An 11,923-nucleotide genomic window follows, 5' to 3' on the forward strand; every position below is an offset into this window, starting at 1 on the left:
GAGAAACATGGAGTCCGGCTGACGCAGAATTTATTCAGTCACAAAAAGCAAGAGAACTGGTGAAAAACACAATTTTCCAACAAGGAAACGACGTTGAACGGAAGGTGTCGGTTACGTCAGGCGTCGCCGTGCCCCTCCTCTCTCCTCCGCTGTCCGGCAGGTCGAGTCGGTTCGTCGGTACCGGAGTCTCTGCAGCAACATGTCGGGAGACACGGGGCCTGGGTGGTTGTCTGAGGAGGTGAAAACCGGAGTAAGTACAAGAGGTGGAACGTCTTGTTACTCCTGTGCCAGATGCGTAATTACGCAGCAGATCAGAACATTTCTCCTTCTGTTTGTAGACAACCATCATCGCCATAGAGTTCGATGGAGGAGTCGTGCTGGGGTCTGACTCCCGAGTGTCTGCGGGGTGAGTTAGTGCGTGTGCATGTGTTTGCGTGCACGGTGTCCAGTGTTATTCAATGTAAAATGTTTTGCCCTTCTCTTGAGCTGTAAACTCAATTAAATGACTGTTATTTTCTAACACACGTTAATACTGCTTTTAATATCACATGTATGACAACATTTATATAAATCTAAATGAATGGGTCGAACACGGCTCATAACACCACCTAGTGTTCAAACTATCTTGGATCTGATAGGACACCTAACCCTAACAGTTTGGAACGTCCCTGTTTATTTATACACGTTTAAACCATCAAATCTGACCAAAGGGCTTTACAAACATTAACAAACATATACACATCTGGCAATTGACCATGGCCCAGGGTTTACCCACACAGAGCCAGAGACAGTTCTGTTGCTTTTCACCATCTTCATTTCTTTAAGCCAAATAAATAAATCCAAACAACTCAACTTAAAGTGGGTTCTTCAGCTCAGGTGAGCTCTGTCTCTCTCTGTCTGTCTCTGTCTGTCTCTCTGTCTGTCTCTCTCCGTGATCACAATATCCTTTTTAACTTTATATAATTTTGGGGCTTATCGTCTAACCTATCTTAACCATATCCTTCTCTCTCTCTCTCTCTCTCTCTCTCTCTCTCTCTCTCTCTATCTCTCCCATTTTCCTCATACAATTTACATCCTCTTCTTTTCCCTCTGTATTCATTCCTCCATCCAGAGACTCAGTGGTGAACAGGGTGATGAACAAACTGTCTCCCCTCCATGACAAGATCTACTGTGCTCTGTCAGGATCTGCAGCAGACGCTCAGACCATTGCAGAGATGGTCAACTACCAGCTGGATGTCCACAGGTAATAAAGTGTAGTCCAGCTGCGACTGGACGAGCCCTCCGAATTCAAGCGACTGAAAAACTAGCAAGGAATACGACTTTTCACATTTTATGTTTTCATTGTTCACATTCATCACCAAGTTTCAGCTACTGGCAGTTTTAATGTAAAAGATATCAGCACTTGTTTTGATCTTTTCTTTTTTTTTTTTACTCTCTTTATGGGTGAATCTGGCAGATAATGTTTTTATGGCTTTATGGCACCGGAGCCAGTCAGAGGCCAGAGGCATTATGTTTTCCATGCATCCGTGCCATTCTTGGGAAATTAGTCAAGGATAAACTGATTCGATTTTGGTCGTCAAAGGTCAAAGATACTGTGACCTCTAAAAAAAACACATAGTTTTGCTGCATGAACCTGTTATTGTAAGAACGATAACATTTGGCACCCGTGTTTATTATGTCACACATTGAATGATAAGATTTCAGAGGTCAAGGTCACAGTGACCTCATATGAGTCTGGGCAAAATGTAGAGTGAAACTGCAGTGGTCAGGCCCTCAACCACTGTGCCTTCTGCTCCTGTCAGTATTGAGATAGGTGACGAGCCCCAGGTGCGCTCGGCTGCCACTCTGGTGCGGAACGTCTCGTACAAGTACAAGGAGGAGCTGTCAGCACATCTGATCGTGGCCGGCTGGGACAGACAAGATGGAGGACAGGTGAGTAAAGCACGAGTAGCTGACTGCAGAGGACAAGAAAGATCACTGGGATAAATGTAACACAAGTGTTTCCTTCTGCTCCGGTGACCTTTGACCTCTCCCAGGTGTTTGCCACCCTCAACGGTCTCCTGACAAGGCAGCCATTTGCAATTGGAGGCTCTGGCAGCTCTTACGTGTACGGGTATGTTGATGCAGAGTATCGCCGGGGAATGAAGAGAGAGGAGTGCCAGCAGTTTGTTGTCAACAGTAAGTATTTATTGTTTTCCCTAGCTAGTGAGAGGATCAATCATTCTCTTATTTCATCTTATATTAAATATTTTGTCTCATAAAACAATTTGAGTTCAGTGTCTTCACCTGTTTCACCTCAAGATGTCAGACATGACATCTCCCGAAAGTGAAGCCCCTGGTGGATGGCTGCAGTATCATAAACTCTGTCTCCTCCATGTGAGCAGAAGGGACATAGATCAAACTAAGTAAAATCAATGTACAGGTCAATTAAATACTGTTTTATGTGGCTCTTATCACTCTGATGTTGGTTCAAGTGTTCATATCTCTGATAAGTTTGGTTTTAATTAGTTTGATGATATAAAAATGGGATGAAACGTGATGATCTCTCACATTCTCCTTCTCTCTTCCTCTCTCTCTCTCTCTCTCTCTCTCTCTTTTCTCTCATAGCTCTCGCTTTGGCAATGAACCGTGACGGCTCCAGTGGCGGCGTGGCCTTCATTGTCACCATCGATGAACAAGGCACGGAGGAGAAAGTCATTCTAGGAAATGACTTGCCCACCTTCTTCGATCAGTGATCCACAAATTGAGTTATATAGACCTGAAAATATGTGGTCACTGGTCCCAGCTGAAATCTGATGGGCCCCTGTACTGTCAGTCGTCTATTTTCAAATATAAACTAGTCACTTACTTCAAATTAATTTGACAATTTGTTCAGAGTTTGTGTATACCTTTTATTTTGAAGTACACAATGTACTTGATTAAGGAATGATTTCCCAAATACAGTATATTCATTGATGTGAGTCTTTGCTCAAAGTGATCGAGCTGATAGTAACAAGTAGTTATTTAAATGTTCACCTACTGAATCAACTGTGCACAGATATTATACATAATTGGCCCCTGTGTATTAACTGTGGTCCCTTTATGGCCCCTGATTTAGAAAAAATGGACATGAGTAAAAGCCTTAAATATACTTCACATGTGATTTATATCATACTGTCATCTCAATATGTCCCACACATGTATTCAATGTAAAATAAACGATCTGGGTTATAAGATTGACTTTTTCATTTCTTTGTGAGATGTTTAATGTGCTAAAGGAGAAAACTGTCAGACACCAGAGGAGGTTTTCATTCAGGATGGATAAGGATGTGATCAGTTAGGTGAAGGAAGAAAAGGACACAGCATGTGGATGTGGGCCACTTCCGGCAATGATGCAGCACTTCTCTCTTTGTGGTCTGCACACATGTGAGCCCGAAGTTGCCGACTTGTAAAATAGAAAAATATGCCCCAAAAAATGTGGTTCAGTTTTGGCAAACATGCGGTGCTCTCTGCGAGGTGTAATCTGGATGTGAACCATCAGTGGAATGTGGAGAATATGACTCAAATAACACCAAACAAATTCAGGCTACCTTGCACCTTATGTTTACATGCAGTATTGTTATGGCTTATTTAAGTGCCATTCCTCGTCATGCCTCTGGTGTGCTATGTGATGGATGTGTGACAAATCCATGACTTTTCAAAGGCTGATACGTGTGAATGTTCGTTTTAATAATCCGGAGCTCTGCCACTCGAGGTTTCAGTTTTGCACTGGGCAGTTTGGGTTTAAGAGAAACCCCCTGCTCTGGCCAGAAAAGGAAACTGAAAGTGGATGGAAACAAAAACATAGTTAACGCAGCAGAGCAGGTCACACGAGGATAACTGCAGCTGGACGAATGGCAGGAAAAACCTTTTCCCTCTTTCACACAGCGGCTGCTGTGACAGCAGCCGTGTGCGTGGACCTGTCCTTGCTTTACGCGTCAGGACTCTTGGAGACGCTCAGCGTGTCCTCGCATCTGGCGCGTCTCTGGGTGTGTGCGGCTCTCCGGGGCTCGGCTCTGACGGGTCTGTCCCTGCTCGTCCTCGGGGACCTCCGGCCGCTGCTGGTGCGTGTTATAGCCTTGTACTGTCTTCTCCCCGCGGTGTTTGAGACCGGCTCCGAGGCGCTGCACCATGAGAAGGGACAGTGTGACAGGCTGGTGGATGCGCGCAGCTGCTGGCTGCTGCGCGCCGCCGCCTCCGGTGCTGCTGCGCTGTTCTGGGAGATCACCTTCCCGGACAGCGAGCAGCCGGCCGCCGGGAAGGAGACCCGGCAGAAGTCCCGGGTGCTGTTCCTGAGAGTGCTGCGGCTCTACAGACCCCACTACCTGCTGCTGCTGGGGGGGTCTGTGTTCCTGTCGCTGGCTGTTGTCTGTAAGTACACATAGGGCGAGGGCAAAGGGCCTATAGAGGATAAGTGTAGTGCATATGAATATTATAATACATATAATATGTTTCCAGAAACAATTTGTCTGAGATATTCTGATTTGAATATAATTGATTGTATTTAACGTTGTTTGTGGACCCCAGGAAGAGTTGATGCTAATGGGGATCATAATAAAATCAATAGGCTGAAGAATTTATTTAATTGATATTGATATATCGATAAAAAAAATCAGCTATGATGAACACACAGTGGAAACTATTGTTTAAAAAATACACATTTTGAACCGTAGATCTGTTAGACCTCAACCAAGCCCCAAAAATCCCCTGAAATTAGCACCTTGTAAGTTATTTACTCTTTTTAATTGCAAATCTTAATCTCACAAGAGATTTGCCCTTCTTGGCCCGGGTCCCATCCTTCCTCCAAATCCGTTCAGTAGTTTTTGCATAATCAATAATAAACAAACAAACCATCAGACAGGCGTGAAATATTCACCATTTACCACAAAGACAACTTTGTGTCCACATGCAGATTACACCTTGCCTAGAGCAACGATCATTAAATTTAAGGGGGCTCCCTCTCAGCTCGGCCCCGGGGTTTTGCAGCGACCCTGGCTTCATGATAATCTGTTGTCTGCGTGTGTGTCTGATTTTACTCTCAGGTGAGATGTTCATTCCGTTCTACACCGGGAGGGTCATCGACATCTTGGGTGATCAGTACCAGCTGAGTGAATTCAGATCAGCTCTTCTCCTCATGGGCCTGTACTCTTTTGGAAGGTAAGAGTCAGTGATTTCCCTCCAGACACCAGCATGTGTCTGTGGCTCACGTGTCACTGACTGTCTTTTATTTACCAGCTCGGTCAGTGCAGGCTGCAGAGGGGGGCTTTTGCTTTGTGCCATCAGCGCCTTCACATGCAGAGTGAAAGTCAAACTGTTTGGGGCTTTGACCAAACAGGAAATTGGATTCTTCGAGACCATAAAGTCAGGTACGGCTCCTGTGACTTGCAGTGTACAATGTATAAATAAGTGCAGATGAGGGACAGAAGAAGTATAAAGTATATAAAGGAAGAACATTTCAGGACAAACAAAGAATGGCAACTAATGGCACTTGGTAGATGTCATATCTCCACCAAGGCCCGACTGTCCTTATATGTGATATCTGTCAGTATTCTTTCATCAAGATCCATGAATTATTCTCTGGGAAACTAGTGATATTGAAAAAAAAAGTCTCACAATGTTAAAGAAGGTGAAAAAATTTCAGGATCCTCCCATTTATCCAGATCCACTCAAAATGTAATGAGTTCCTCTCTGGAATGAGATGAAAACATGACGAGACAGAAGTTAATTTCTTTCATTTTGTAGGTGAAATCACACATAGGTTGTCAAAGGACACGGAACTGATGGGACGAACCGTGTGTTTGAACGTCAACGTGCTGCTCAGGACACTCATCAAGACGCTGGGCATGATCTCCCTGATGATGAATCTGTCATGGAAGCTCACGCTCCTGGTGCTGATGGAGACGCCCGTCACCGGCCTCATTCAGAACATCTACGACACACATTACCAGGTGAGAATAACTTGATGACAAGTGATGAGTAAACGCTGAGAACTGCTGAGCTCCTTGTGTGTGAGACATTATTTTTAATCATTATCATATAATCCTATGTTTTCCTCCTTCCTCAGAGGTTGTCCCTGGCGATGCAGAACTCGATGGCGTCGGCAAATGAAGCAGCGACGGAGGTGGTGTACAGTATTCGTGTAGCACGGAGTTTCAATGCAGAAAAACAAGAGGCCCGTCGCTATGGTGACCGTTTGATGGGCATTCAAGCCCTTAGGAACCGGCGCGACATTGTCCGTGCAGTTTACCTGCTCGTGCAGAGGGTGAGATGTTTGAGTGAGTTTTTGAGTGTTGAGCACATCATTCCCAACAACCTTATTTAACTGTGTGTGTGTGTGTGTGTGTGTGTGTGTGTGTGTGTGTGTGTCTGTGTGTGTGTCCACAGTTGACAGGGTTGGTCATGCAGGTCCTAATGTTGTACTACGGCAGGTTGTTCATCCAGAGCGGACAGATGACCACTGGGAACCTGCTCTCCTTCATCCTCTACCAGGCAGACCTTGGACACAGCATCAGGGTATCCCATCATGCACTGTGGATAGTTTTCAGTCAGGGCTGGTGTTTGATCGAACTTTGAGTTGGAGGAGGAAGAGCAATACGGCTCACAACCAAAAATACGTATATTCATAGTAGCAGCTGTGACTTCATTCTCTTAACGTGTTTCACACATGCACTGAACCGTCCGAGTCAGTTTCTCTGGACAATCTCACAAGTTTTTCTGGAGTACCCTCCCGAGTAAAATGTCTGTAAAGTGTCCGTGTGAGCTCATGTGAGAATCCATAAGGAAATCTTCTGGAGAATTCACATGTTGTTTCTGTAACGAGTCGGACACAAGACTGAAATAATACAAATATAGCAAGATAAAAAAGAGGTGCTGCAGAAGATGAGGTGATTCGAGAACTTTTGGTGATAAGAATCGATGCCAGTGCTGATGTGCTTAAAAACACAGGATTTCAGAACTATTTATACGTCATTTATACCTTCCTCCTGCTGCTCTACAGGCTCCACCCCTCGCCTGAATGTTTCCCACATTTTCCTGTTGTTGTGAATGAGTCTGACTCAGACAAGCTCCTGCTGCTTCTTCACGTGTGAAACCCAAAGTCTAGAGAATGATATTGTCAGGAGTTCATGTCTGAAATGATCCCAGCCCTGTCCTGTGACTTCTTACTTCCAGACACTCGCCTACATCGCCGGTGACATGCTGAACTCGGTGGGGGCTGCGGGGAAAGTGTTTGATTATCTGGACAGAAAACCTCAGGTCAGCACAGATGGTAAACTCAAACCCGATCGACTGATGGGACACATCAGCTTCCAACATCTGAGCTTCGCTTATCCTGGAAAACCCAACAAAACAGTGCTGCAGGTGAGGTTTCTCCACGCCAGGCAGACGGGGGCAGATCCTCTGGTTCTTAGACAGCTCATGAAATAAAAAAAATGAATGAAGGAATAAACCCTTTGAAAACCGACAAAGATAAGGAAAAGGTCATTATTTGTAAAGCATGGACACATAACAAAGACAGATTTTCTCCTTATTTCCTCAGGTTAAGTGTCAGATATCTTAGTCATACAACCACTGCTGTGTTCTTGGTTCAGGATTTTTCTTTGGAGCTGAAGCCGGGTCAGATGACGGCGCTGGTGGGTCCATCGGGAGAGGGGAAAAGCACCTGTGTCAGTCTGCTGGAGAGATTCTACGAGCTGCAGGATGGAGAAATCCTATTGGACAACAAGCCACTGAAATCCTACGACCACCGTTACCTCCATGAGAAGGTTGTTTTTCATTATAGGAAGAAATAAGCGGAGAGCACCAAGCATTTATCCAGCAGAGCTCAGAAATTCCAATACTTCCAACTCACTGTTAAGTGTTGAGACCATCAAACATCAGATGAAGCTAGAATGTGGCTCAGTAGATCACGTACCTCCACCAAGAGCCAGATTTTGCCTTAAATTCAATCAAGCTGCACCAAATTACAAACACATATGAATTATTCTCTGGAAAAGCAGTGAAAATGTCAAAAAAACATCTGATCTTGCAATTTTTATCTGGATCTGCACTAAAATGTATTTGGTTCTTTCTTGGCCAATGTTCCCTCCCATGAAAATACGTTGAGTAGTTTTTGCGTAAACTCACAAACTAACTAACAAGATAAAATCACCTTTAACCCCATAAAAACAAGTAAAATCCTGAAAATGATCACCTCTGAGAGTTCAATTATATCTGTAACTGTAAGAATAATTAAATGGATCGTTTTTGTTCCAACACATGTTATTTATTCAGTCAAGCTGATGAAAGTTTGTTTCACAGGTCGCAGTAGTGAGCCAGGATCCTGTGCTCTTCTCTGGCTCCATTAGAGACAACATCGCCTACGGGCTCACTGGCTGCTCATTGGACCAGATCCAGGAGGCGGCGTGCCAAGCCAACGCCCATGACTTCATCAAGCTGCTGGCGAAAGGCTACGACACAGGTAATCTGTTGTACCTGTTTCCCACCAACAGCACCAGCACAAAGACCTGCTAGAAGAAGATTGTGTGAATGCAGACAATGTGAGGAATGTGGAGAGCAAGATTTTTTTTATAGATTTTTATCTTTTTATTATTTTGATGATTATTTAGAACAACATTAAAGGAGCTTAACATTCTCAGATTTTCAGAAAGCATCACTTCCTCATAATTTCCATTGCTGCAGCTCCTCTTTTCAGCCTCTGTCTGAAACACTTAACCATTTTCAGACATTACTTTCTCTGGAGTAAACATCAAAACATCATGTCTGTCTGTATCTTTTTTTGTCTTTTATTGGAATTAATTTTTAATACCAATCTGTTTATTTTTTATATTATTATTTCTCAGAGGTGGGTGAAGGCGGTGGCCAGTTGTCTAAGAGCGAGAAGCAGCGGATCGCTGTAGCTCGAGCTCTGGTCAGAAAGCCACAGGTTCTTATTCTGGACGAAATAACCAGCTCCCTGGACACTGAGAATCAAAATAAGGTAAAGTTTCTCACAACAACTAAACCTAGTCTGTAGGTTTGATTCAGATCTGATGAGCATAGTAAGAAGGACATTTTTCATAAATATATGGAAAAGAATTATACATTAATATAAATAAAACATTTCAAATTCATAGCTCAAAGCTCAAGAAGAATCTGACAGGTCAGATTGCAGTGTCACATAATGTACATAGCGACTTTAAATTAATTTACCAAAAGGTATTTTATCATAATAAGTTAATGAGTTTTGTGATGTTAGATTTGACCTTTGACGTTTGACCATAAGTTCATCCTTGAGTCCAAGTGAACGTACTGAACCTAGATTTACTGAATCTCCCTCAAGGGGTTCCTGATGTATCACATCCACAGGAGTAGGATGGACCTGAGGTCACAGTGACCTTTAACCTTTGACCAGCAAGTCTTAATCTTTAATTCCAAGTGAAAAAATGTCTAAAGTCTGAAGGAATTCTCAGAGAAAATGGTGACCTCCTGATGTTTGCATGTAAACCTTTGAATCTCCGCTCATCGTTTTTGTGTGATACTTGCTACTGAATCAGAATCCGTGTTTTGGTCATCACACACAGGTTCTGCAGGCCCTGACCGAGTGTCCCAACCAGACCAAGCTGGTGATCGCTCACAAGCTGGAGACGGTGAAGAGGGCAGATCAGATCGCTGTGATCGGTGGGGGCAAAGTGGAGGAGCGAGGGACTCATCGACAGCTGATGGACCTGAAGGGGAAATACTACCAGCTGGTGGAGAGGCACTTCGCTGAGGGAGACTCCACATGGGCTGAAAATGGATTGACTGACAGATAACAAAACATACAACAACTAAAACGTCATATCCCACTTACCCCTATTCTGGTGAAGCACTTGGTCCGGTCCATTTACTGAGCCCTGCAGCAGACTGAGCACATGTTTGACAGCATCAGCAGTTAACCTGAGAAAAGTCTCTGATAACAAGTGCACTTTCTGGAAATTGTTTTGTATAAATATAGATTCGCTTTCATTCAGAGGTTTTATGTATTTAATTTAGAAACACGCCGCCACAACTCTGTTAGTTCTATTACTCTTTATTTTGCAGACTGTTGAAATAACATTAGGCACCATAAAGTTATTAGATTTCTTCCAAATATATATATCTCAGCTGTATGGTGTTTCCGGTTTATTGCCTTGTATTTGTTAAGTGTGAATAAAGATTTGACACAACGACGCACAATCTTCATTTATGATCAGAGTGGCCAAAGGTTGTTTTTTATTTCTGTCCTAAATAAAATATTGATGAACAGGATCAGATTAAATCATTGTGAGAGAGGAATCATGCAACATGGGCTAAGAAAGAAATCATAAAATTTGGGTGCAGATCCTGACCAAGGGGCAGATTCATTTTTTAACACATTTTCACCAATATCCCAGAGAAGAATTCATGGATCTTGATGAAAGACATCATGCACATTTTGGGAATTAGTATCTGAGTTAGTAAAATTTGGTTAATTGAATTTAAGGGACTGTTGGTGGATAGAAATGCACTTAACTGAGTGTCCTTCTAGTTCCATGGGAGATTGGTCAAAATGTAAAAGAGAAAAGGACAATGTCTCCGAATGTTAAAGTTGTAAATTATTTCAAATTGTAAGTGTTCTTTCTCTGACCCATGTAACATCATCGCATCAGGTATCTTTAAAAAAATCCATTCTGTAGTTTTTGTGTTTTCCTGCTGAGAATCCAAAACATTAACTTCCTATGTTGCAGATAATAAAAAATAGATACTACAGGATGAATTCATATAAGACTAGACATGGTCAGAAGGAAGTTATTCTACTGCTAAGTTGTCGCAGGCCTTTGCTTGTTTTTCGTGTCTCTATTCTTCTGACTGAACAGTGAAGGTGGAGGTTGTGTTTTATTGTTGGAGCTGACCTGGAAAGTACCTGACAACCAGCACTGTTTTTTATTTCCTGGCTTTTTGGAGAGCTGCCTGGTGATCATGCGTCATAAAACCAAAGTTTATCTGCAGCTCGATGTCAAAACACCAACTTCCTGTTACAACACTTGTCGCCATTTTGTCTCAACCTCCGTTCATCCACAAAATGGTGGCAAAAGTCACGTGGCGCAGATGTTTGAATCTCCAGAAAGTGTCTCTTTCTTAATGCTACTGCACAACCGGACTGTGTCTAAGGGTGCTTGTAAAAAACATTGGAGTGTGATACTTCGACCCAAACTGCATAACATGTTCTGCATGGCCAAGAGTATTTCTGTTATTGAATAAAAGTTTCTTAACTTTAGACGAACTTATTTTCATGTTGTAACGTTGATTAAAACATTGCATTGTTCTCTTTTACTGTTGGTGCTTCTTAAAACTCCCTGTGTGAAGTGAAAACCTGAGACACAAGGTTCACATGGTGCAGTGACTCGGTAATCGTGTGCCACCTGCAGGAAGAGAAGAGTTCGGCATTGAACTCCACATTGCGTCCATCTTAGACTAAGCCAAAACACAAAATGTCCGGCAGCGTGCCTGGGGAATGTGGCATATTAAAACAAATAAAGGACGATCTACTGAACCCGTGGCGGTAATTATCACCACGATCTGACAGAACCGGTTCTGCACCATGTCGTCTCACCAAACAGCCGAGCTGGAAAGTCCCTTCTCTCTTTGTTTGTTTTACTTTCAGTCTCTTCTGTTGAGTCGCAGCCAAACCACAGCCAAGCCCCAGGTCACTTGACTGAAAACTTTCTGATTTGACTTTTCAGCAGTTGCTATGTTTAAGATGATTAAAAAATCATCTATTGAATGGGCTTAATAGCTTTTCCAGTGTTTTCATCCACTAAAAGTGCTTTACAGTACAAGTCCAGGGCACATCCATGCAGTGCCACAGCAGCTTTAACATGTTCATTATGTGTAACACACACACGCAGATACAGTTGTGTCTCCATGA

At 43.1% G+C, this 11,923-nt stretch overlaps 2 protein-coding genes across 2 annotated transcripts; both read left to right on the forward strand.

The window, feature by feature from the left end:
* The first annotated feature begins 1 nt into the window (after position 1).
* psmb9a (proteasome 20S subunit beta 9a) lies at positions 2-3,213 on the forward strand. Its single transcript, XM_061092384.1, has 6 exons — positions 2-250; positions 339-406; positions 1,112-1,243; positions 1,803-1,932; positions 2,037-2,178; positions 2,608-3,213. Exons 1-6 carry the CDS (start codon positions 200-202, stop codon positions 2,733-2,735), a joined length of 651 nt encoding a protein of 216 aa, XP_060948367.1. The 5' UTR covers positions 2-199; the 3' UTR covers positions 2,736-3,213.
* A 560-nt stretch (positions 3,214-3,773) lies between these two features.
* tap2a (transporter associated with antigen processing, subunit type a) lies at positions 3,774-10,218 on the forward strand. Its single transcript, XM_061092291.1, has 11 exons — positions 3,774-4,389; positions 5,061-5,175; positions 5,254-5,384; positions 5,761-5,966; positions 6,083-6,280; positions 6,403-6,531; positions 7,189-7,377; positions 7,608-7,781; positions 8,317-8,476; positions 8,859-8,995; positions 9,579-10,218. Exons 1-11 carry the CDS (start codon positions 3,873-3,875, stop codon positions 9,807-9,809), a joined length of 2,187 nt encoding a protein of 728 aa, XP_060948274.1. The 5' UTR covers positions 3,774-3,872; the 3' UTR covers positions 9,810-10,218.
* Positions 10,219-11,923: the final 1,705 nt, after the last annotated feature.

This window comes from Limanda limanda, chromosome 19 (genome assembly GCF_963576545.1).
Source record: "Limanda limanda chromosome 19, fLimLim1.1, whole genome shotgun sequence".
Classification (NCBI taxonomy): domain Eukaryota; kingdom Metazoa; phylum Chordata; class Actinopteri; order Pleuronectiformes; family Pleuronectidae; genus Limanda; species Limanda limanda.